At 32.5% G+C, this 27540-nt stretch overlaps 2 protein-coding genes across 2 annotated transcripts in view; both read right to left on the minus strand.

Annotated features, from left to right (window-relative positions):
- LOC125838729 (uncharacterized) overlaps positions 1-23245 on the minus strand; it is a 58330-nt gene extending 35085 nt beyond the window's left edge. The window contains exons 1-5 of the mRNA XM_049517769.1: positions 22347-23245; positions 20073-20125; positions 19663-19829; positions 19425-19576; positions 18796-19188 (exon numbers count right to left, since the gene is read on the minus strand). Coding sequence (XP_049373726.1) covers positions 18797-19188; positions 19425-19576; positions 19663-19829; positions 20073-20125; positions 22347-23079 — 1497 coding nt within the window. The 5' untranslated portion in view covers positions 23080-23245 and the 3' untranslated portion in view covers position 18796. The remainder of the gene's footprint in view (positions 1-18795; positions 19189-19424; positions 19577-19662; positions 19830-20072; positions 20126-22346) is intronic.
- The window catches only part of LOC125838739 (uncharacterized), a 212914-nt gene that overhangs the window by 56235 nt on the left and 129139 nt on the right, over positions 1-27540 (minus strand). The gene's annotated exons all lie outside the window — the stretch shown is intronic.

Below are 27540 nucleotides of genomic sequence, written 5' to 3' on the forward strand. Positions count from 1 at the left end.
TAAAAAACAAAGTGAAGAGCACATACATATACTTCAATATTATGATTTCTTAGATTAACTCTCTTTTATTTATTGAAGAGAGAAATATTTTAAATAATTAAAAACAATAAATAAGGATATAATAATTAAAATACATAATTTGTTAAAGAACATGCAAACAAAAAATATGACAAATAAAGTGATCCAGAGAAAGTTTCATATAATGATAATGACAAAAAAATTCTTGTATATCTTGCCGCATTTAATGGAGTCCGAAATCAAAAGGGCAGCAAATCTTTTCGAAAATTCCAAAAGGGCAACTCAATTAATTATGAAACCAAAAGGGCAATAATTTTTGACGCCGTGTAAATCAGGTTTTCTAAAACGAGGCTCAAATTCCAATGAGCCTTACAAGGCTCAAATTCCGATGAGCCTTGTAAGGCTCAGCCGCCAATGAACCTTACAAAGCTTTGCCGCCAATGAGCCTTGCAGGCTGTTATTTTTAAAAAAAAAACATTCTCGTTTTATTTTCTTGTTTGTTAAAAGTCTAATAATAATAATAATACATAGTTGTTGATATGATGCATAAAGATAGTTTAGACCTTATTGCTAGCCATTACTTTGTGGCTTTTCAAACGAACTAAACCCAATAGTTTAGACCTTTTTTATTACTTAGTTGATATATTTTTTTCTTCAACTTTTTTTATGTGAAATTATAATTTGGTTTATTCACTTGCAGAATGATAAAATTCAGCCTTCTTTAGTCATACTTTATTTTGGTGGAAATGCCCTATTGATGAATATGTATGAGAAAAATTATACTTCATATCAAGGTAAAAATAATAATAATATACTCTTTAAATAATTTATAGTAAACATGAACCATGCATACATGTTGGAATTCGAAAACTTCAATTATATATATATATATATATATATATATATATATATATATATGTGTGTGTGTGTGTGTGTGTGTGTGTGTGTGTTGTTATAATCGACAAATTTTCAATTTGGACATTTATAAAATATTAATAGAATTCAGTAATAAATAAAATTTGGCAGGACATCAACAAGCCTCGAAGAACAACAAGGTCACACGTACCCACCACTTGTGGAACTGGTAGACATAAACAACAACAACAACCGCATCAAGACAAACGATAATCTCTAGAAGTGTTGTCTTTTATATTTTCTATCATGTCCCTTATATGTTCTATCAATTTTTTACAAATTATATATATAAAATTGATGTTTTCGAACTCCAACATATATGCATGGTTCATGTTTACTATAAATTATTTAAAGAGTATATTATTTTTTTTACCTTGATATGAAGTATATTTTTTCTCATGTTTTCAACATAATCATCAATAGGACATTTCCATCAAAATAAAGTATGACTAAAAAAGGCTGAATTTTATCATTATGCAAGTGAATAAACCAAATTATAATTTCACATAAAAAAAGTTGAAGAAAAAAAAATATCAACTAAGTAGTAAATAAGGTCTAAACTATTGGGTTTAGTTCGTTTGAAAAATCACAAAGTAATGGCTAGCAATAAGGTCTAAACTATCTTTATGCATCATATCAACACCTATGTATTATTATTATTATTATTAGACTTTTAACAAACAAGAAAATAAAACGAGAATGTTTTTTTTTTTTTAAAAAAATAACAGCCTGCAAGGCTCATTGGCGGTTGAGCCTTATAAGGCTCATCGAAATTTGAGCCTTGTAAGGCTCATTGGAATTTGAGCCTCGTTTTAGAAAATCTGATTTACACGGCGTTAAAAATTGTTGCCCTTTTGATTTCATAATTAATTGAGTTGCCCTTTTGAAATTTTCGAAAAAAATTGTTGCCCTTTTAATTTTGGACTCAGTACTAAGGTTTTCATTAATGAAATTAATAATGTGTGTGCACATTAAAAAGTCATGTCACAATGATGCAGAGCCATGACTGGATAGGGAAGATTTTACTTTCATAATTGGAAGAGTCATAAACATTTTCATAAAAAAAAAGAACACAACAAATACACATTCAAAGTTTGGACAGTAGACATGTTAGTTTGTTCACTTATTTGACTTTGCAACAAGTCATACTAATTATTTTTTTCGAATCGACGTGAGAACTTTATGATGTGAAAAGTTCTATGTTCATGCATCCAACTATGATAAGTGGATCGAAATTATTAGATTGATGGGCGTCAAATTCAACATATCTTCTATTTAGTTGTGATATGGTTGTGAATACGGGGTGCCAAGTGGACGAGTGGAGTTAGATTTGAAACGGTCAAAATGTGTAGAGTTAATAAATTAAGGAGAAACTATCTAATTACACAAATATTTTAGTTATATTTACCAATTCTCTCTATAGTTTGGAAATAATTACATTTTATTTCACTATTTAATAATTTCATAATACTATTCAAGTAAGATACAATTAGATACATAATTTTTGCTACCAAATACACCAAAGTAGGGAGGGGGCGAGTAAAATTTGTCTATGTATCTCAAATACATGCGAATTAGAACAAATTACACCTAATTTTTATCTAAACACACTAAAATTTGGTAAGTTTAGTAATAGTGCAAATTAATGTGTATTTAAATAATTAACTCCTAAACTAGTGAAATTTCGATAAATTACCATAAATTAATTAGGCTAAAATTGGCTCAAAGATTAGTTGGGCTAAAATGTATTGGACAGAAAATAGCTAAACATAGGTTGGGCCAACCAGCCCAACTTGAGCTACTTAATTTTGAAGAGATTCTGACCACTAATTAAAAAGGATATTTTTTGCGTAGATGGGGTTTTAAGTAGGGAAAATTGTGCATTATAACAAATTATTAATTCAAAATAAATGCTATAGCTATAGTTTCATTTAATTCCAATTCACAACAAATTTCTTGCCATTCGCCTCTCTCCCCTGAATCTCGCTCGCCACTCTCAGTTCTCTCCCTCGCCTCTCTCACTTTATACAAACAAAAATGTATAAGTTGTGTTTGTATAAAGTGAGAAAAATTGTATATACATATACAAAATACATATCTCTCCATTCTATACAGTATACACTTAAAATTAGAGTTGTCAAAAAGGGTCAGCCCAGTTCCAACCGGCCCAAGCCTCTCGGACCAAGGAATTTGATGGGCTAGGGTGGGTTGGCCCTTTATTTGGAAGGGCCTGAAAATGTTCAACCCAACCCAACCCTAGAAGGGCCGAGGGATGGGGTGTGCTAGCCCTTCTTTTGTTCTTTTTTTTTTTCCATTTTTATTCTTTTCAAACTTAAAATTCTATAACATCAAGAAAATGAGAAGATTTTCAAATCAAATATGACAAACAATGGAGTTGTTTCAATAACACTACTACACTAGCAAAAAATCTAGTGTGATTAGCATGTATATATGATACTAGATACGCGAGATACATGTATATAGTGTGATGCATCCCAGATACGCGAGTGAGATAAGAGAGTGGTGAGCGAGATGGAAGGGAGGAGAGGGTGCGAAATTTGTCTATGTATCCTAGATACATGTGAATCCACTTTGATAAAGTTTATCTAGAACAAATTAATACAATTTGAGTCCATGCATCATGAGATACATATATAAACGTACCAAAATCTGGTAAGATTCGTAATATTACAACATAACATGAATTTAAGTAATTAACTCATATACTAGTGAGATTGTTGTAAGTTACCCTTAAATAAATAGTTTTGGCTCATGGGCAGACCCCGATCAAGCCTCAAGGGCCAAGGGCTTATATGGATCGGACATGTAAGCCCTAGTTTTAAGTGGGCTTGAATTTTTTTATCCCTGCCCTACCCCAATAACGGGTTGAGTTGGGCGGGCCCCATGGGCTAAGCCCATTTTGACGGCTCTACTTATAATTATATAAATACAAATCTTCCCCTGCCCAGTTCTCTTTTGCTTTCTCTCTCTCGCGTTATACAAACATAAATTATACAAATACAATGTATAATTTGTGTTTTGTATAATTTATGTTTGTATAAAGCGAGAGAGATTTGATATACAAATACAAATGTTTTAACTCGATTCAATTGTATATTAACTCGATTCAATTATATACAAATTCAAATTTTATGCAGATAAACAAACACAATCATTGATACATATACATAGTAGTTACATATATACACTTATCTAACCGATATACATATACAGTTCACTTCTCGCCACTCTCTGCCTTCTCTTGCTCGCCTCTCTCCTCTCTCTCCCAATCTCGCTGACCACTCTAGCCTAACACAAAGAACATATACATATACAAACTCACTTTTCATAGGCACAGACGCTGAATTTATACAAATCGTTGCGATTTATACAAATTAGATGATCCATAGCAAACATAATTTGGCTATGGAGTACAAATAACAAAACTGTAATTATAGAGCTCTAATATAATTTTTTTTTATCTTTGCTGTTCCTAAAATTTACTCTTTTAAGTAATCATCATGCTCAATTTTACATGGTATTATTTTTTAAATGAAACAATATGACAAATATTAATACTTTTATATCTAAGAGAATGTCTAAATCTATCTCTTTTCTATTGAAAAACAATTTAAAATTAGATCCCATTTTTATATTAGCCCTTTATCGTGGTGAAACTTTAACATTGAAATAGGAAACCATATGGAGAGAGGGGTTGTGGGGGGGGGGGGGGAGTTGATTTGATTAGTTATAAATCGAATTGAGAAAAATGCTATTGAGGTATTGAGTTAAAATTAAGTTAATTTTTTTCATTGAACTACCTGTTGATTTTCGATTTTAAGATTTCAATTTATGATTAAACCAATAATCCCATAAAATTATGTTAAAATTATCATTTTCATTCCACCAACAACAATTGGGGTGCTAATCACATTCCACCCTAATCTGGGGGGTGGGATGGATATGACATTCTTAAAAGAATGAGTCTCCTGCTGTTTAAGTAGAATATAATATGTTTGACTTAGATGATGGTGGTTTGATAAATTAGAGCACTACAATTGTTTTTGCTCCCCAACCTTAAATGAAAATTGCATTGACATGATTGTCTCTTTTCGTGACATTGTGCTTCAAATTTTATCAAAAATTCAGAGATACGTTTTTTTCTTTGGAGCTCTTATCCCCCCACCCCCACTCTAAACTTTTTTAAAAATTAAATAAATACCTTCATTAGGGATCCCTTGGTAGGGTGATAAGAACAATATGTTTAATATAATGTTTTAGATGTTGATATTAGTAATGCTTGTATTAGTTAGGAGATTACTTTCTTATGCAATGTTTGATTTGGTGTACTAAAAATAACACATTACATAATTTGTAAAAAAAATATTTATTCACAAAATATCTTTCATAAATATGATGAAAAAGACATGGAAAAAGTTTTGAGGGGCAATTGTGTCTTTAATCATGTTAATGGTGCATTAAAATCCTTTACATTGCTAATATCATGAATGTACATGTATTAGTTATACATATACTAGGTAAAGTCTCTGCGCTTCGCGCGGGTTAATTTCTTTAATTCGATTACTCATGATCATAGACTAATATTCTTGTTTTCGAGTGAGTATACTGATTTGTCAATAATATATTATTCCTTTATCTCTATTTATCTTTTCCTATAGATGTTTACATAATTTATTCATCATTTGTGAGTTGTGACTTATTTCCTTTTATGCAACGTCTATGCATAATCCAAAGTGTTATGCATCTTATTGTTTTTGTTATTTCGTTTCCAAAGTTAATTGAAATACAAAAACACATCTCCTTTAGTTTAACAAAAAGTAAATAAATTGAACGGGATATTTATTTCGAAAAGAGGAGGAAAATGAAAAACCAGAGGAGAGTCTCAATGACACACCGCCTCAATCCAGTGTTGAAATGCCAACTTCTGAGCTTTGGCATATTTGGACAGACCTTTACCAACCTGAACAAATATGGAATTATATTTGAAGTTTCCTTTTCTATTTCTTCAAAAATTGCCTGAAAGTTGTTATATTATGACTCAAGAGTTAATGGTCAAAAACACATGAATTAATGTTCTTTTTTTCTATCTCAACTATCACCATTTATGTATTAGATCAACTCTGAGTTGTTCCCTTTTTTTTTACCCATTCGGTGTCCGGAGTCCACATTAAAGCTTCGACTAAATCTGATGAGTGTACAAATTTACTTACAAAAGGTATGCAAGGAAGAAGAGAACAATTAAATAAAATAACAAATTTGTATTCAGTGGCGGATCTATGAAGGGCTGCGGGGGTGCCACACCACCCCCGAACTTCGACGGAAACTCTATATATACATAGGTATATATATATATAATATTTATATAAATATAAAGCGTGCCACCCACAGAACAAAACTGGCTTGTGGTGCCACGGTGGGAGGGCAACTTTAGAAGGTTGATGTTGCGGGTTTGAATCCCATTTGTATCTATTTTTTGAGAAATTTGCTGCATACGTTTTTTAAGAAAAAAAAGAGGCTCCAAGCACGTTTTTTAAGGAAAAACAGCTGGCACAATTTTTTATTTTTTTTATAATTGTTATTGACTTAAATTAAATTAATTACATTATTACTTCTTTGACTTTTCTTTTATTTGATTAAATACTCAATAAAAGTGAAATATCTTATTATTTATATTTTATTGATTGATTTATGATATATATCGAAAAGACGAATAATTCAATCAAATATAAAATTAATTTAATCGATAAGTCTATTTGATACCCACGAACTCTAAATCTTGGATTCGCCACTGTTTGTATTGTCTTTTAAAGTAAAAGTGGACAAAGGCCGAATAATGAATTTAACAACTATGTCTTCTTAGATAGATGCACAATATGAGTCTTTTTTTACTCCCGAGTAAATCTTATATTGGATACCATAAGAAAATATTGCATTTATGTGTGGAGAAGAGTAAACAACCATCAATTTATTTATAAAAGCACAATTACTTTTTCCTAATGAAAGAACAAATGTTTCTATTTCTCAGTGTATGGCATCAACATGCTCTAGATCAATAGCCTAAGACTGAATTTTCTTATCATATACAATGAGACTAGATGTTGACACTCAATTTTGACCTAACATTTTTAAAATTCACAATTTTTAAGTTTTATTTATTCAATAGTTTAAAATATATTTTTTATAATTTTAAATAAATTTATCAATATTTATTCTTATTTGTCAAAATTTCAGAATTTTTTATTAATTAATTTTAATTACATTATTTTTGTTATAACCGGTTGACTACGTTCAAATATTTATTTATTTTGATTAAATTATTATTTCGGTTAAATTGTATTTTTTACATGTCATTAGCTACGTTCAATATAATTTTTAATATTCATTTTATTCATTACGTTTATTAATATTCATTTTAATATTTTGCACAGTCTAGAAATCCATTCAATATGGATAAGATTTTATACACATATATTTTATTAATCGATGGTTTTGGCCCACGATTTTAAAATAATGATATTACACTATTGGTGGTTTTCAATTTCCTATTTAAAGAATAGCTTGGTCATTAAGTTAAGTGGTGGTGGAATAATTTTTGTATGTTATGGATTTTGGTGGAATTAGTTCGACCTTTCCCGTCGAGTTCCTCCATTAATGGAGAACTTCGAGCTACAAGCTTCAAATGAGCTCAAAGGTCCAGCTCCATCACGAACTCCGGCGAGGAGCTCTTATCTCCAATGAACTGGAATAATAAAAACAAGCAACCACCATCACTACTCCTCTTCCCCTCTCCCCTTTTCTATTTTTTGTTTGTTTCGCAGGTACTCTGTTGAGCGAGAGCTCTGTCATGCTGTTGTTCTGTGTTTTCTCCGGCAAAATTGAAAATCCAACTTTACTGTTTCAGCCACAACTCCACCAGTGAGCTCTTTCTTTGGCAAAATTCGATGGTAATTAAATTATCTTTTCCCTTTATTATTGCCTTTTCATATAATTTGTTATTTTATGTTTGTATGTTGCAAAATCTACTCTATCTTGAATCTTTTTGGTTACTATTATTTATTCTATTGTGTGATAATATTCATGTGTTTGGGGGTTGTTTTCCTTTTCATTGTTTTAGCAATTTTTGTTGGAATGTTATTGATTTTGGTGGAATTAGTTCATGTGATGATTCATCTTTATTTATTTATGTTTCCTATCACTTTGTTTAATGTTTTTGATGTTTGTTTTGCTGTTATTCTTTTTAGTTTTTGTTATTATCATTATGAGAATTTAGTGGTTAGTTGAATATGGTTCATTTTTGTTTAATGTTCCAATAATAGATAACATGTGTTTAGTTGTTATTGTTTTATTTATTACTTTAAATTATTGTTAATTCTATACATCTTTTATTGATTTTTATGTGGTCAGTTGTTAAATTTTTATTACTCTATACATATCTCTTTTGTTAAATCTTTATTTGTTGCTATCATTGATGATTGTGTTATTAGGTTAATTATTCCTACTTCACTGTTTATGTGTTTGGGTGTTGTTTATTTTAGTATTTTACCTCTTAATGATTATTATTATCGTTATAAGTTAAAACTGATCAATGAAAAAAATCTCTTCGTCGGTTTTAGAGGCCTCTCCATTTTAAAAGACGAAAATTTAGTTAAGTTCATATATTTTGTTTGTTAAAATTGGCCGATGAAGAAATTATCGTCGATTTCCAAGGCCTCCCATGTTAATAAGACGGGTTTTTATTTTTAAGTTATTAATTTTTACTTAGTACTAACACTTTTACTAAGTGTCTTTACAGGTATACGGAGCTGCTTCCCATTGAAACTATTCAGACGGAGTTCGAATTATAATTTTTATTTATTATTGTGTATATTATTGATGTTAGGCAAACTTAGGCCATTTCTTATTATTGTTTTATTTTATTATTTGTGTATATTTATTATACGTGTATATTGTTTTTATCTCCTCCTCAATTTGAAAAAAATGAATTCAGTCGGGACCCACAGTTGTGGATTTCGAAGGATGCTTAACACCTTTCCTTTGGAATAATTTGAACCCCTTACCTAGAATCTTTTGGTTTCGTAGACATTTTTTTAATTGATTTCCTAGTGTTTTCCTAAAATTAGATGGCGACTCTTTTAAAATCGACTTAATTAATTATTTTTTAAGTCACCACGACGTTTCTCCTTATTTGGAAAAAAGTAGGAATGTAAACAATTGATTCGCTCAACTGCACTTTCTTTGTCAACTAAAATATTTGATGGACCAATTTTTACAAACACAATGCACATCTTTAATTGCAACCCTCATTATTTGAATTTAAATAAGCATAAACTTCATAACGCCACCTGCAAACTGTACATGTCATCAATATCAAAATCAGCTCTAGCATACTGATGTATTGTTAGTGCCTATTGAAAGGAGAACCTGAAATTTCATTTGGGATTAAAACCGCTATAATGTATACTATCAAAATTACCATGCTTCTCAGCTGAAGGTTATACCAAGTTATTCAGTAGTCTTAAACAAACTTGTATGCCTTTGTACCAAGTAAAGGTGCTAATATTTAAGTTCCATATGCTACTTATTAAGATCTCATACATACAAATCTGGTAATTAAGGTTTAAGGTTCACCATATGTATAACTAAAAGATTAAACTATTTAACTTATACTTGGATTGACAACGAAGGTTACTACTTCACAATGCATCAATACCTGGTACACTAACAGTGGTTGATACTTCTCTAGCAACACAAATTTTAAAGTATCCCATGATAATACATCAGTAAAATCTTTTACCTTAGTTATTATATTAAGAAGATGAAATTTATTATGATAAGCCGACATGTAATAATAATGAACTCCAATAAAATAGGAGTGACCTTTATAGACGAAAACTCACATAGTACTAAATGAGTCATGTATTGTTATTTAGGCAAATATAAAGCACCAAGTGGGAACACTTTCGAGGTGACAACCAACTTAAAAGTAAACAAAAGTCAAGAAAATTGATCAAACTATCTTTTAGTTATACCTTGTGACAATTAAAACTAAATTAAGCTTATATGTATGACTTCCTAGTGAAGTGGTATGCAATCACAACATCAATAACATGTCTAGTGTAACCACATAAGTTGGGTCGGGTTAGGTTGGTGTGTACACAGTCTAACCCCTACATTGTGAAGGTAGAAAGGTTGTTTCTGATAGACCCCCTGCTCAAGTAAAATCCAATTTTCAGGTATAAGGAATAAATACAAAGCATTATCATAAAGTGAAAATAAACTAACAAATCAAAAAACAATAAAGGAAAAAAGTTTATATGGCAATTTGATGCTTATACTTCCTCTAAAGATCATAAAAAAAAATGTTTTTTTCCACTTTAAGTATGTGTAGACCTGCAGAAAACTTATATAGTACCTGAAAATATTTAGGCATCCATAATGGAAGTACCATTGCTTCCTGTACAAGTCTATTTGCTTCATTTAGTCATGCAACATAGTCTCATCTCACCCCTGGATTAGTATCCAACATTTCCTTTTCAAGAGGAGCATCTATTCTTAAAAATGTATTTTCCTTTTTTCTTTATGCAATGTTGTGGGGTAACTAATTTAACCGATTACCATTAAAACTACGTACAACACAATAATGTTAGCTATAAAACCTGTGCATAAAGTTTAAAATAGGGTGGAATTATGGATCTTCAACCAAAGCTTTAGCCGTGGAAGTTTTGAGAAACCATCCGAATCCTCCTTGAGGAGCTTCCTTATAGTTCATGGCATCATTTGGACAGGCAGTCATGAAAACTTTCCTTTACTAAAGGTGAAATGTAAAAGAGGTTCCTGCATAAACTAATCTAGCACAAAGTATGAGTTGGGCCGACCATCCTTGAACAGTTGCACCAACTTAAAGTAAGTGAATAACAATTTGGGATGGGAGTAGTAAAGACGTTGAAAGGGTAAAGCCCAGATCCAAATTAAAATACATATACTAATTGAAGAACTACTATACATGTTTAATGCATATTTGTTGGTTTTTCTTGCTGGATGGACTGTGTAGGAGGAATAATCAAGGTATCAACATCTAGAATCCTTTAAATATCATTTTTTTGAAGTGAGCTCGATAGTCGTAATCCATTCTAGTGGGTCCGCTGGGCAGAGGTAGCCATCATCATAAGCATGAACTTGTTGAAGTTGTTCATCATCTTCTCCATTTTGTTGTAATTTGGAGCCAAAGCCAACATTACAAACAATGAATTATTTTACTCTATTAATTCCTTTTGTAAGAGAGACCTTCATATGGTGTTCATTGACCTTGAAAAGGCCTATGACAAAGTACCGAAGAATGTCCTCTGGAGGTGCTTGGAGTCTAAAGGAGTCCCGATGATTTATATTAGGGCGATAAAGGACATGTACGGTGGAGCCAAGACTCGGGTTAGGACAGTTGGAGGAGACTCAGAACATTTCCCAGTTGAGATGGGGCTGCACCAGGGATCAGTCCTAAGCCCTTTCCTATTTGCTTTGGTGATGGACGAGTTGACGCGGTCTATTCAGGAGACGGTCCCGTGGTGTATGTTATTTGCGGATGACATAGTACTGATTGATGAGACGTGGGACAGAGTTAATGCGCGGTTGGAGGTGTGGAGACAAACGCTGGAGTCCAAAGGGTTCAGGTTGAGTAGGATCAAAACAGAATATTTGGGGTGCAAATTTAGCGATGTGTTGGATGAGACAGATGGGGAAGTGAGACTTGCCGCACAAGTCATTCCTAAGAAGGAAAGTTTTAAGTATCTTGGGGCTGTAATCCAAGGGAGTGGCGACATCGACGATGATGTCACACATCGCGTTGGGGCTGCTTGGATGAAATGGAGGCTTGCCTCTGGAGTATCGTGTGATAAAAAAATTTCACCGAAACTTAAAGGTAAGTTCTACAGAGTGGTAGTTAGACCGGCCTTGTTGTATGGAGCGGAGTGTTGGCCAGTTAAGAACGCACATGTTCATAAAATGCATGTTGCGGAGATGAGGATGTTGAGATGGATGTGTGGGCACACTAGGAGCGACAAGATTAGGAATGAGGTTATCCGGGAGAAGGTGGGAGTGGCCTCTGTGGTGGACAAGCTGAGGGAAGCGAGACTGAGATGGTTTGGACATGTGAAGAGACGGAGCGCAGACGCCCCAGTGAGGAGGTGCGAGGTAATGGTGGTAGAGGGTACGCGGAGGGGTAGAGGTAGGCCCAAGAAGTATTGGGAAGAGGTGATTAGACAAGACTTGGCTATGCTTCACATTACCGAGGACATGACTCTAGATAGGAAGGAGTGGAGGTCGCGTATTAAGGTTGAAGGTTAGTAGGGTTAGCGTGTGTCTTCCTTTGAGAGGGTTTGGGTTGTTAGCGTTTAGAGTAGTCCTAACCTTATGCTGTTTACTGCGTTTCACTCCCAATATCTTTCTTGATGTTATTGTCTCATTTGTTGATTATACGCTTTCTTTTGTATTGACTGTTTTGTTTTATATATATCTCTCCTGTCACTTAGATTTGATGTTCTTGAGCTGAGGGTCTCCTGGAAACAGCCTCTCTACCTTCACGAGGTAGTGGTAAGGTCTGCGTACTATTTACCCTCCCCAGACCCCACCTAGTGGGATTTCACTGGGTTGTTGTTGTTGTTGTTGTTGTATTAATTCCTTTTGTGCTTTGGGTGCATTGGACATGGGATCGAAGGCCTTAAGATTTTGGCATGAAACTGTTTTTGAATGATCACAATTATTCAAGGTCATTTGTTGCGTTTTTATCAATAGCTATATATTTGAATTAGGGGGTCGAATTGTTATGAAAGTAGTTATTGAGCAAAGATATTAAGTAATTGAACTTAAAGGATCTAAAATAAGTGCCCACCTAAATCTCGATCACATTAGTGTAGGCCAAAATTTGATTTGAAAGACAAAGTCGGAGAAAAGAAGCGCTGAGATAATACCTTTTGAGTGAATTTTGAAGCCATTTCCAGAAGCTGTTGGCAATGTTCTGCCTCTAGAGGAGCCGTTGGCAATGATGTGTCTCTAGAGGGCATTTTTTCGAACACTTCATGGGTGTCAAAATAAGCATGGCCTGTACAGATTTAAAAGAGAAGCCAATAAAAAGAAGCCTTGAGAATTGAGATAATATCTGTTGAGTACTTTTTGAAGTCATTTCAAGAAGCCGTTGACAATGTACCTTTAAAGGGAATTTTTTCGAACACTTCATGGATGCCAAAATAAACATGTCCTGTGCATTCAGTTTCAAGAACCCATTGACAATGTGCCTCTAGAGGGAATTTTTTGAACACTTCATGGGTACGAAAATAAGCATGGTCTGCGCAGATTTGAAAGAAAAAGAACCCTTTGAGTGAATTTTAAAGTAATTTCCACAAGCCATTGGCAATGTGCCTCTTAAGGGCAGTTTTTCAAACATTTCAGAAGCCTTAAGATAATGCCTGTTGAGTGAATTTTGAAGCCATTTCCAGAAGTCGTTGGCAATGTGTCTCTAGAGGGCATTTTGTCGAACACTTCATGGGTGTGCCAAATAAACATGGCATGGACGTTCGTTTTTTCCGCTGAGAATGAACTTGATAATCACTTATGATCATGTCCTTCACTATTACACTGGTAACAATGATGTATTGAATCAAGGTGATTTGAAATAAAAATACAAAATGCAAATAAGTGTAGCAGAGAAGATGAAAATTGCACTGAGGGAAGAAAGTAGACAATCAAGTAACCATACAAGCCTAAAGCAAGCAAAAGAATAAGATTGAGAAGAATAGTATAAAGCAAGAGCGAGGAAAGAAATAAACAATATAGAGAGACCAAATAATGCCAGGGCTGAAAAGGTTTACCCGGAGAACGAGGAAGGGGGACAACGCAACGCATCAGAGGACGCGACTTATGTTTTTTTTTTTAAAATGAAGGGCATAAATGGCAAAAATAAAGGAAATATATAAATTCTGGCTTGAGGTGGCGCCAATATATGTTATTTTTTGTTTCAATTTATGTGACAAAGACAAAATTAAAGAGTTAATCAAACTTTAATATTAATTTAAAATAGTTTAAATTTTTAATTATTGTTAACTATGGTAAAAATATTTTTATGTCTTTTAACATTCTAAATTGCTAATTATTGTTATATGATTTGTAATATCTTTACGCAATTTTGAAATAATAAAGGTTATTTCTTCTTTCTCAATTTATGTGGTACTAATAAAATTTCGAGATTCAATCAATTTTTTTTGTCTTTAAAATATTCTATTGTTAATTACTGTAAATTATTGTACTTTCTAAGTAATTTTCAAATAATATACATATATTATTTCATTTGTCCAATTTATGTGTCACCGATAAAATTTGAAGAGTTAATCAGATCTTTTACATATTTTTATATCTTTTGAATATCTAAGTAAATAATTATTGTGATTTATAATATTTTATACAATTATTAAAAAAAAATTAAACAACAAACAAAACGAATTCATCATACATCAATAATGGGTCCCACTTTTTGTTTAAAAAAATATGCATAATGGGAGAATATTTTTGTCCAAAGTGGAAATAGAATAAGTATAAATCATTAAAGTCTTTTAAAATTTTAAATTGTTAATTCTTATTGTATGATTTGTAATACTTTTACGCCATTTTCAAATAATAGAGGTCATTTCTTCTTTCTCAATTTATGTAGTACTAAAAAAATTTTGAAATTCAATCAATTTTTTTTGTGTTTGAAATATTTCTAGCCGTTAATTACTGTAATTTATAGTACTTTCTAAGAAATTTTCAAATAATATATATTATTTCATTTGTCCCAATTTATGTGTCGCCGGTAAAAATTGAAGAGTCAATCAGATATTTTATATATTTTTATATCTTTTAAATATTTATGTAATTAATTATCGTGATTCATAATATTTTATATAATTATTTAGTATAGTAAAATAAATTTAAAAGAAACAAACAAAACGAATTCATCATAGGAAATTACCAAAGCATCCTTCAATACATCAATAATGGGTCCGACTTTTTGTTTTTAAGAAATTGCACATTCGAAGGATATTTTTGTCCAAAGTGGAAATATTGTGTAAAAAATGTGTATTTATTGTGATTTTGAATGTTTTGTGGGGTAATATGATGCACGCAAAGTTAATGTGTCTTTTTGAAAATTTGGGACAACTTCAAATATCACTTAATGTTTTTTCTCAAAATCTAATTTACTTTCGTAAACTATGTGTCAGATCAAAATCAGATTAACAAATTCAAAAGGAATGAGTAATAAATAGCTCATACAAAACTAAATAATAAATATGTAACTAAAAATCTTGTTAGCTTTTGGTTGAAAGCTAACAAAATAGTTAGAATGATAGTTGCATTGTGGCTTATTATATATATATATATATATAACAAGATTAATACCAAATAGAGTGTATAACTAATGTAAGACATGTTGAAAAGTTATTACTACTACATCTAGCCTATAGTCTGTAAGATAACTAGTTAAAAGTCTTTATTAAATATATAAATATAAAAATAGTTGCACGATGATCCTCACCTACATCTTGTTAGGATCGAAATAAGCAGGTGTAACGTGAAAGCTAGCAAAACAAACCTCGAAAGACCATGAGTAAGAAGACAAATGAGAAACACACTAAAAGACACAAAGATTTAACGTGGTTCGATATTTTGTCAGAAATTCAGGCCAAGGGGGAGATTTGAGGATTGTTGCATGATCGCCGGAATGGCGGTCTCCTCCACGTAGTTGTGAGGGAGAGAGTTGTTGGGTTTAGGATTTTTTTTTTTCCTTCCTATGTGGATAAATAAAAGTCTTATTAGGACCAGTCCACTTTAGACCATAACTCCAATATTATGTGGCATATATAAGGCTTATTTGGTCTTATTTTTAGAAACACAAGAGAAAAAAATCAAGAGAGATTCGTTTTAGAGATTGAGAGAAACAGAGAAAAATCTCGTTTTTGCTTCTGGAAATTTTCTACTCATGCAGTCCGATTCAGACAGAGTTTTCCACTTCGTTAACCGTTGGATCGTTTTCAAATTTGAACTGGGAGTTCTCAGCATCTGGTTCTTGCAATTCAACGGTGGAGATCGTATTTAGTGGTCTGTAGCTTCAATCTCGTTTTGTTGTTGCTCGTTGTTAGACGCTTGTTTTGTGGCCAATTTTGGACAACAATTTTATAACTCTTGGTGTTTATAGTGGAGCTTTCGGTCATGTGGTTTTTTACTCTTCACATTGAAGGGTTTTCCACGTAAATCGTTGTGTCTTGAGTGATTGGTTTATTCTTATCTTGTTGTTTTTGTTTGGTTGATATACTTAATGTCCATTCTTTGTATTGCTTGATTTGGTTTGTCTTCTATTGGTTCAAATTGAAAGGAAAAGTTAGACTTGGGTATTATTCCGCTGTTATCCTGTCGGACATTCTTGTTAGTGCCTTGCCTTTCGAGTGAATTGGTTGAGGTTATTTCTCTCTATATTTTGTACTCTCATATTTATAGTGGATTGCTCATCTCCTTTGTGGACTTAGGTTGATTGACCGAACTACATTAAATCTTTGTGTCTTTTGGTGTGTTTCTTGTTTGTCTTCTTACTCGTGGTCTTTCGAGGTTTGTTTTGCTAGCTTCCGTGTTACACCTGCTTATTTCAGTCCTAACAAGTGGTATCAGAGCCATGGTTCAATGATGGAACCACGTTAGAGATGTGTGTTCATCTTGACGGGTGTAGTTTTAGCCGCAACCTTTTTGACAATAATGAAGATTTTGTTGGAGAAATTGTTTTAGAGAGGTTCTTTGTGTCGAAATGTAGATTTGATAGATGAGATTATGGAGAAGAGATGCAAGATCCTAAAGATTATGTGAATAAAGTGTACAAATTTATTTTGTCAGAAATTTAGGCCAAGGGGGAGATTTGTTGGGGTTTATTTGCCCTGATTTCTTACCATAAATAGGTTTTCCTTTTAGGAAAAGGTTTTAATATTTTGACTAGTTCTTTTCTTGTAGGAAAGGTTTTAGGACTCTATAAATATAAGCTTGTTCCTTCTAACTTAATCAGCATTCACAATGTAGTCTTAGGTTTTGAGAGTTTCTGTTATGGGGGAGAATTTGTGAACCTACTTGTATTCCGAGTGAATTGGTTGAGGTTATTTCTCTCTATATTTTGTACTCTCATATTTATAGTGAATTGCTTATCTCCTTTGTGGATGTAGGTCGATTGACCGAACCACGTTAAATCTTTGTGTCTTTTGGTGTGTTTCTCGTTTGTCTTCTTACTCATGATTTTTTGAGGTTTGCTTTGCTAGCTTCCGTATTACACCTGCTTATTTCGGTCCTAACAGATCTATGGAGTTGAAATTCATTTTTAAAACGGTCAAGATGAGCCACTCACTACCTATACATATAAGAAAGTTTTGAAGCCTCAACGATCTTTACCTTTTTGCTTGATTATTAACCTTCACTTTGTTCCAATAGTTGCATTTTTATGGAGTCATGAATATCGCTCAAGGAGTAAATATAAAGACTCTGATTATATCTGCTCCTTGAGCGATGCAAAAATCAATAATGTAATACTCACTCATAAATTATTGGCAACAATAATTTTCATATTACATTGTATACCTCGAGTAACCATAAGAGTGCGTCTATCCTCCATTAATTGCGAAAAATAGAGCTCCAACTGGATTTTCTATGACAAGTAGATAATGATAGAGCAACATTGACATTTAACAAACATAAAAATCATATTTGTATGTTATAGCTATAGTTTGCATAATTGCGCTCCATAGCAAACATAGTTATGTTTGCTATGGAGCATCAAATTGTATAAATCGTTGGGGGCATCAGATTTGTATAAAATCGTTGGCAGCCTCTCATTTGTATAAATCGCTGGCAGGCTCTCATTTGTATAAACCGTTGGCAGCCTCTCGTTTGTATAAATCGTTGGCAGCCTCTCAATTCAATTTTATGTGTTTGTATATCTGCATAAAATTTGAATTTGTATACAATTGAATCGAAATAAAACGTTTGTATATCAAATCTCTCTCTCGCTTTATACAAACACAAATTATACATTGTATTTTTTGTATAATCTATGTTTGTATAAAGCGAGAAAGAGAGAAAGACAAAAGAGAACTGAGCAGAGGAAGATTTGTATTGTATAATTATAAGTGTATAGGACGAAGATATATATATATTTGCACGTGTATATACAATTTTCTCTCGCATTATACAAACAGAAATGCAATTTATATATTTGTATTTGTATAAAGTGAAAGAGGCAAGGGAGAGAGGGAGAGTGGCGAGCGAGAATTTCAGGGAAAGGCGAATGACAACAGTTTGCTACATGTTACAATTAAATCAAACTATGGTTATAATATTTAATTTGAATTAATAATTTGCTATTATATACAATTTTCCCACAATGATATGGGCCTAACAATTTTTCACATCATTAACTTTTCAAGTCCAAGGACCTGAACTGAAAGTGACCAATGATCTTGAATATTTTTAACGGTCGCTTGCCTCATTGGCAAAATCTTCAAGGTCAAAAGTGTTGTTCATGGGCAAGCAGGATCAAAAGTTAAAAGACAATCCACTTCCAAAGTCATTCTTGTAAATCACCTGATACAACATAGTGAAACAAGTATGCTATGTGACATGCAATTTTATAAGACATTAGCTCTCCAAGGTTTCCATTGTATCCATACATTCCCCAAGAGGGGCTCAAAATGAAGGAAAGAACTGCTCTGAGTTAGTGATATACTACTATGCACTGTGCTAACTAGGGTCCAAGCACTGCTACATATACATAATTTAAGCTTTGGTTACATCACCCCATCACTTCCATATCTTCATCAGAGAAAGGAAGAAACTTCTCTCTGTTTGGGCTTTCACGAACATTATACTTAACAAGCTTGACTGGTGTTCCTCTTATATCTGTGTCCTTCACTAGATCTTTGCGCTTTCTGCTACTATCAATAGGCAATTTATCTTTACAGAGGTAAGCATTAGAGAATGTTTTGTCCAATGAATCGTTCATTTCCTCATCCCCAATGCATTTTCCTTCCCTATGCTCTCTCTCTTTATCAGTCCAGCCTCTGGGCTGAACTTCAGGGAGAAAGCAGTCCGGCCTTGAAATGCATATTGCTGCCTTGGCATCGAACTTCAGTTTGTCATGATCAAACACCCAGAGACCTTGGTCTTCCAGGACAAAAAGCCACTCTGTGGATACATGCAACTTATCTTAGAAAACACAAACATGACAATGGAGAAAAAGTATTAATATATTATCCACAAGGTAGATTTGCTATTGATTTTGAAGAGCATCACTATGGTCTGCAATTTTCTAAAACCTTAGCCTCATAGGAAGGAATAAAACTATGAAACTGATCGGTATAAGCAAAATCAAAACGGTCTAATGTACTCAAATATAAACCAAGACTAGATAAAAGACATACTTATGAGAGCTTTAGGTGTCATAGGTTTTGGATTACTCAGGTTCTCTTCTGTGCCAGCTCGGACAGAGACCCATTTAAGTAACTCACTGGGTAGCTGAGACTCAGAGAAAGCATTTACATAAGCAGTCAGCCTATCTTGATCACATATTTCCCTAAAAGCCAACAATTCCCAAATTTATTAGCAGGTAACAAGTTAACAAGCTTCTTTTCAAATTTTAGTGCAGCAATTTTCCCCTACCTAGCAAACTGTATGGCGTTGTCCGCTACCAAGGACCATAGCAAAACCAAGTTCCTGAAGTAGGATTCTGGTGGCTGAAACCATCTGCCAGAACTTATAAATGAATGATCAACCAGTATCACAGCATCATACAAAAGTTTCTGTAGAACAACTGCATCTTCAAAACTCTGCAACAATAAATATTGAAAACAATAAGTGAAGAGCTTAGCCTTACAAAAATCAATCTTGATCTGCAAATTTGTAATTTGCATTAGCAGGGACTGGACACATCCTTAAAACCAGTATAAAACATCAAATGCACACATACAAACAGAGTGAGGAGCACAGCAGAGCATGGAACTTGTTGGGACATCGTACGTGCTATCCACTCTTAAATCTTTGCGATAATGAAGGTTGTCATGAATACGTACCAATAAGGCAGTGACCACAAGCTTTTTTTCCGAGAGAATTCTGAGAAGCATATCTACAACAAGTAAAAACTCAAAGCCATCAAGAATCAAGTGAAATATTGTCAATATAAAGCTTGAATACATGTCTTGGCTTTCAAATCCCACTTCTAACACTAAAAATACAACTATTTTAAGTATAAATAGAAGTTCATGTCTCAGCTTAAAAAGAGCAAAGCAAAAAGTGCAGCTAATTCAGTTTACTAAGGTTTTATCATGCAATGAAGTAAAAAACTCAAAGTAAATTACCTAGAAAGGATTATAGAAATTGGAGGTTCAAATACTCCCACTTCCAAGTAGTTTCTTATTCATGGTACATGTGGGATAAGTGATGCTGGCAGATAAAGAATGATCGATCCACTTTTGCCAAGATAAGTTTTCTGGAAGCACACAACTGCTTTTCTTCACGTAGGCTCCCTAACATGATATTCTGCTGTTTGCTTTTCCAACTCAATTACAAAGTCCCTTGGAATATATCATCCCATTATGCTATGTGTACTGTTTAATATACAACTAAAAGTAGCAATACCAGCGAATGCAAGTATTAAGATTTCATGGAAAGAATATTGCATCAGTAGATAGAAAACTTTATGCATATGCACATGGAGGATTTAAATAGAGAATAAGTTGCTCGAAAACAAATTACACTTCAAAAGAAATGGAGTTCCATGACATGAACTCTTCAAGAATACCTAGCATATCATAAAGAATTCCTAGAGCAGCTGAACAGCCTTACTTCACATGCAGCAGCTTCTTTTCACAAACCATCAATGATCAACCGAACTCCAAAAAAATCAAAAGAAAAGAAAACTGATGGAAATAATATTGAACAACCTCAGCAATCAGCATTTTATATCTCTTGCTTTAATGAGACAGAGAATATATTGGATGTGCTGTCCTTAGTTTTTCAAAATGAAAAAAGAACCTCAGCCAAGTCACAACAACACAAGCACAAGAATCCTAAAGGTTCCCAACTTTAGTGATAAACAACCAACTTAACTCGCAACCTAAAAGCATATCAATATTTTTATCCATAAATTCAAGTTGTGACCAGCAAAAGAAATATAAGTCGGACTACCTGCAATGAGACCACACTGACCCCAATACACTGGACCCCTATGTGCTAACTAACTCCAAAGGGCTTCATAATAGAACATGAATGTGTAAGGGTGTACAATTAACAATGGGTTATACAGTAAAGCCATCATGGAAAAAGTAACATCAACTCAAGCAAAAATGAGTGACACGCAAGATCCGATAAAGGGTTGTCCTCAACACAATGGTTTTTTTCCAATGAAGGAGTGAAAAAAATGGATTTGTTTTCAACATTCCAGTAACATCTACAGCTAATTGATTGGTGAAATAAGGAATTTAGTACGGACAACAACATGCCCGGTATAATTCCACAAGTGGGGTCTAGGGAAGGTAGGATGTACTCGGACCTTACCTCTTTTGGGGTAGAGAGACTATTTTTGATAAACCCTCGGCTCAAAACAAATGTAAGCAAAGCATGATAGAAAGAAAAAAAAATTCGACAGCAAAATAGCAAGATAAACAAGACAAATGAAACAACAGATAATAGTGAAATTTTAGATAATAAGATCACTTGGCTACCTATTACCCTTCTACCCTTATTATCGACCTCTGAATCTTTCTACCTTGGGTCATGTCCTCAATAAGCTGAAGATGTGTCATGTCATTTCTAATCACCTCCTCCAGTTCTTCTTCGGCCTACCTATACCTCTCCTAAAACCTACTATAGCCAACCTCTCAAGGAATTTAGTACAGAAAGGCATACAAATACAAGCACAATGATATTTAATTATTCATATGATGCAGACAATATGACGTAATATCATAAGACCTATACATTTAGAAACTTGGTAAGACATTAGGAAAAAAACCCGCTATAGATTAGTATTATTTGGTTATTGTTATTAGGAAACATAGCATATTAAGTGGATCAATTTTAGTCAGCCGATGACACTGGTATCCTCCTAAATCCCCATAAAAAACTATGCTAGACTTATTACTGGGCTGCCATTACTGCCCATTTTCTTACAAAATTTGATATGGATTTTGTTGTCTCTTTATGACTGGTCGGAATAGGAAGGTGATGTTTCTGTACAGAAATTACATATTAACAGTAATAGGGGAAAAAAAACAATGAGCTATGATACATAATCAGGTAATAAAACTTGAATCTTTTCAAGGGGATACAAACTAGCAAGAACTCACCTAAAAATTCAATATTTTGGAACTGCTTGAGAGTCTGAATTGCCCAGTTTCGTGCATCCTTTTGGAACTCCTCATTTACAAACCTCATATTAAACTTCAAAGACAAAGCAAGCAAGAACACCTCACACATTACAATACCAGCTAGATCCCTGATCCCGCGCCTACTTTTCTGACCTTTCTGAACCTCAACTCTAACAATCGGAAAGAAAACTCCTAAGTTCTCCTCAAGTTTAGCACACTTCCCAACCAAATCAACCATCCAAACCCCAGCCAATTCCTCAAAACAAACAATATCCTCATCAATCACATTTCCATTTTCAGGCACAACCAAACATAGACATATATAATCAACAATTTTCTCTACCAACTCCCTAATTTCACTAGTCAAGCACAATCCATTTCGCGAAAACTCACAAACTATATCATGCAAAACATAGATTAACGGGGCAAGCAAGGCAATCTTTTTCGTCCCATTACACGAACACGAAATTAGCAACTGAAACAAGTCCTTAGCAACAATAGTTTTGCTAAAACCAGCTGATTTTGAAGAGTGAAAAGTGACAGCAGAGTAAAACCATGTAATTTCAAGAGGTGGGTCAGGCATTGTTTGGACTAAACGAAAGAAAATGGACTCAAAAACAGAGAAATCACAACTTCCATTTCGGTATGAGGCCAAGAAGTGATTGATTGATTCTTTCAACATGGGCTCGAAGCCCATTGTTGATTGACACATCGAAAGAGATTTTGAGGTTGTAAATGAAAGCTGAAATGGGGTTTTCTCAAGCTTGATTTTGGAAGAATTTGATGGGATTTAGGGTTTAACAGTAACCTCAAAACCCTAGGTTAAAGGAGTTGATGGAGGTGGGAATTTTTGGGGTCTATTTGTAACGGACATTTTGTTTTTTGAATTTGGTTTTGGGACTTGTATTATTGTATGGATGCGGGAATAATAAAAGAAAGAGTAAAACAAATAGCACCAACTCCATATTTCCTTTTCTAAAAAAAATATGAAAAAATAACGTATTCATCAATTCTCAACAACACATTTATATTCTACAGAAGTCCTACTATCCTCATTTGATTTGACGAAAAGTTATGTTGGAATTAATTATGATAGAATAAGTTATGACGAAATTAGTAATATTGATTGCTGAGGTTATTTTTTTAGGGTAATGCTAAATAACCAAAAAATTTGGCTAGAAATTTAAAAAGTTTATAATGTTTTTTTTAATTTTAAAATAAACTATATTTTTTCTATTTTTTAATTAAAAGGTATTAAAGTTAAAAGGGTCAAAATGTTTTAAAAAGTAAAATAACATATGAAAAATATCATTCTGGTCAAATTCTTGCCAAATTTTCTGGTGAAAAGAATTTTTTCATTTTTTTATTGATTATTTGGTTAGTTATATTCAAATAATATGCATGACATAATTTCTAAGATTAAGTACCCTCCATTTTATTTATTTATTTATTTATACTTTCTTTGAAAGCTTTAGTTTCTCACTCTTAAGAATATAAATTTCATCTTACTTAGATTATATTCTCATAATTATATCGTGTGTTTTTAATTATAAAATATTTATCTTATTTAGCTTAAAAAAATAAAACTTTCATCTTAAATTTGTTAAAGTAAAATAGATTTTTATTATTGATGTCACTTTATTTAAGCAATATTAAGTTATCTTTATTTTAATTTATTTATAAAATGCATTTTTTCAAGTGATTAAAAAACTATTTAATTAAAAATATGTAATTCAACATTGGAGTGAATATTTTAAGAGATATCAAAATATAAATAAACATAAGAATTAGTCAAATAAATTCAACGTATAATATACTTATAAATAAAAACTATATTTATATAGTGTAATTTTTTAATGAAAAAATATATAAGCATAAAAATAATGAGTAGTGAAGATTGTGAATGTTATTATGAATGGTATTAAAAACTATTTGAATATACATGTATGTAAAAGTGATGTATAAAAGAGGGTTTAAGAGAGTACTTAGGAATAACTTATCACAATCATAATTATTAATCAAATAAAGAACTAAGGAATACTAAAAACTTATTCGAGAATTATTCTTCCTTACTCATTACATCAAACGATCCCTTAAAGTATTTTAAATTGAAATTCGTTCCATCTTCAATGGTGATATAACATAAAGAGTGAATTTAAAGAGAGTGAGAAGCAACATTGTAAAAGTTATTTTTCTACTTTTACTTTTTTTTATTGAATACAGTCTTCTATCTTTTTTTAAATAGATTTGATTAGAAAATATCTAACAAATTCAATCCTTTTTAAAAAGCATATTCATCGACTCAAATGGTGATATGGGTAAAAGGGAATATTTACTTTTAATAAACAATACTAACATTTTAATTTTAACGATAATCGTTTTTATTTTAGGTATAAAACATATAATCCGAATTTAATAATATTCATGATATTTCTAGAGTGGATTTTCCTGTTATTTAGTTTTAGGATTTTATAATTGAATCTGGTAAGAGGAGAGAGAAAGAGACCTTGAATTTTTGGGATAGATTCTTTAAATTAAAAAATTGATGCGTTGAAAAAATTATATTGAGAAAGTTATAAAAAAAAATTCATGTATTTTAATAGGAATTATCTCTCCGTGAAGTATAAATGTATAGTTGAGAATTGACGAATATATTGGGAGAAATTTTAACTATTTTCTCTCTAAACCAGAAAAAAGTTAAAATGCCCTTAACGTATTAATAATGGTTTGAAAATACACTTCGTTTATCTATGGATCAAAATTGTTCTTAACATTAAAATGTTGTTTTTAATAGAATGATGACATGTCATTAGTGAGGTCTTCTAATTAAACAAGTGACATTAGTTTATTGGTCCACATTGACTTTTAACCCTACCACTAAGAGTCTACTTGTCCATTACAAACCCAACAAACAAACCCTTTTAAAATAATCTAACTCTTTAATTCCTTTTCATTTTACACAACAAATAAGTTACAAAATTGCATTGCAACTTTCTGTAACAATCCGTTAGGTCGTTTGAGCACTGAAACTCTTTCCTTCATAAAAGGCCCTTCTTTAAAAAATTTAAATGGAAATCCTAGACTAATTGTTTAACTATGGTTATTTAGTTAATGACCATTTTGTTAAATAATTAATTTGTTGATAATAATGGGTCAAGTTTATAATTTATTTAATACCTTATACCATATTGCCATATTTGTAAAAAATATAAGTTAGTGAGTTTTATCACATTTAGAGGTCGTTTGGTGTGAGGGATAAAAATAAATAGTGATGGGATAAGAAATTAGTGATGAGAAAAAAAAATTGTATCTTGTTTGGTTGCCTTGTTTGGGATAACTTATCCCACCATTTATAGTATAGTGATGGAATAAGTCATCCCATATACATGGTGGGATAAGTTATCCCAGGATAGCTAACCCATGATAACTAATTCTGGGATAACTTGTTCCCAACCAAAAGACCCCCTAATCTATAATGTATATGAGCATAAATTTATCATCATCATCATCAACGTCGTCGTCGTCGTCATCATCATCATCATCAGTTGTTGTTGTTGTTGTTTGATGAGTAAATATTTGGCTTTTAAATGGTTGCCATTTGAGTTTGACAAAAAGGTGGGTAAAATCTTATTCTTTTGGTTACTGGTGATGATGATGTCACCATTGGATGACATATATTTTTGGGTTTAGATGTAAGAAGACTTTTGGTTCATGGCCGCCACTGGTTATGGAATCAGTGGTTTCAAGTTCTATTAATATTAATTGTTTATCATATTATAAGTTTAGTTTTTGATATATTGAGATACATAACTAAATATTAGGTGCATTGTATTATAGGAATATAATTAAATTTATGATATTTTGATAAATTAAGACATAACCTTAGGCTTAAAATTTAAGTCTATGAGACTTGACATATTTAGTTAGATTTATGAATTTAATTATAGATTTGGGGAATTTTGGACCTAGGCTAGACCTATAATAATATGGGTGTCTATGGACTCACTTGCTTACGAATATTGCATATTTGATAGATTTGGAACATTCTGAAGCTTTATGGAAGGGAAAGACGGAATCTTGAGGAATTCTTGGCACATGTTCGACCTTCGAGGTATGTTAAGTCTTTTAGATTTTGTTGAAGGAAATTTTCCTAATTAAAGATTAAAAATGGAATAGACAATGGGTAAGGGCGAAAGACGGGGGTCTCGTACCAATAGTGTGACGGGCATTGGTACGAGTACCAGTGTTATTAAATAGAAATTTTATTACTATAATATGATCGATTGTAATTCGAGAATACCAAAGCATATGGACATTAGCTGATATATTTAGTGACTTGATTTCTTTTGTGTGGTTGTGCTTTTCTATTGAACCTGTATATTTGTGATAATTGAGGAGATTATATGTCATAGAGATATTTGATTTATTGAAATGCTTCATCATCCCTTTTTATTGATGTTATATTGTGCACATGCATTGACATGAGATTAACTATGAGTAAAGGTCTAACACGTGGTGATCATCCGTATTGAGATCGAGTTATGATTATAATTTGGACATGTGGAGATCGTCCGTGTGAGGAATTGTTTATGATTATAAGTTGAGCACATGGAGATCGTTCATGCTGGGATTGTTTGATTTTATGATAGTGCATTGAGATCGTCTGCACAGACACATCAAGATTATCCGTGTCGGTATATGGACCTCGCGAGTCCCCCATGGGTCATGAACTCTTGATGTATTTTCGAGGAGTATAATGTATATACAGTTGAGAGAGTACTTGGCATCTGAGGCATATAATTTCATGGTGTCACATTGCATTGCATCTCATTACATCCCTCACTCTAATTAATTATGTACTTTATTGGTGGTTGGACATTGCGTGATATTTGATTATCCTTATTTGATGAAACTTGACTGATAAGTATAATGTAGACTGGTAAAATTAAAGGATGATTTTCTTATATACTCTTGTCACTACTTCTTCGTTGCCGGTCTATGAGATATAGTGGGTATACGTGGTTTCGTACTCATACTACACTTGTTGCACTCTTTTGTGGTGCAAATTGAGTTTCAAATTCAAGCACATTTCTTGGAGCTTTGAGTTTGAGTTGGATTATCTTGGAGTTGTGGTATGCTGCTTGGATATTCTACAACCCACACCTTCATCTAT

Source organism: Solanum verrucosum, unplaced genomic scaffold, assembly GCF_900185275.1.
Source record: "Solanum verrucosum unplaced genomic scaffold, falcon-dt-bn FXZP01000182.1, whole genome shotgun sequence".
Lineage (NCBI taxonomy): Eukaryota > Viridiplantae > Streptophyta > Magnoliopsida > Solanales > Solanaceae > Solanum > Solanum verrucosum.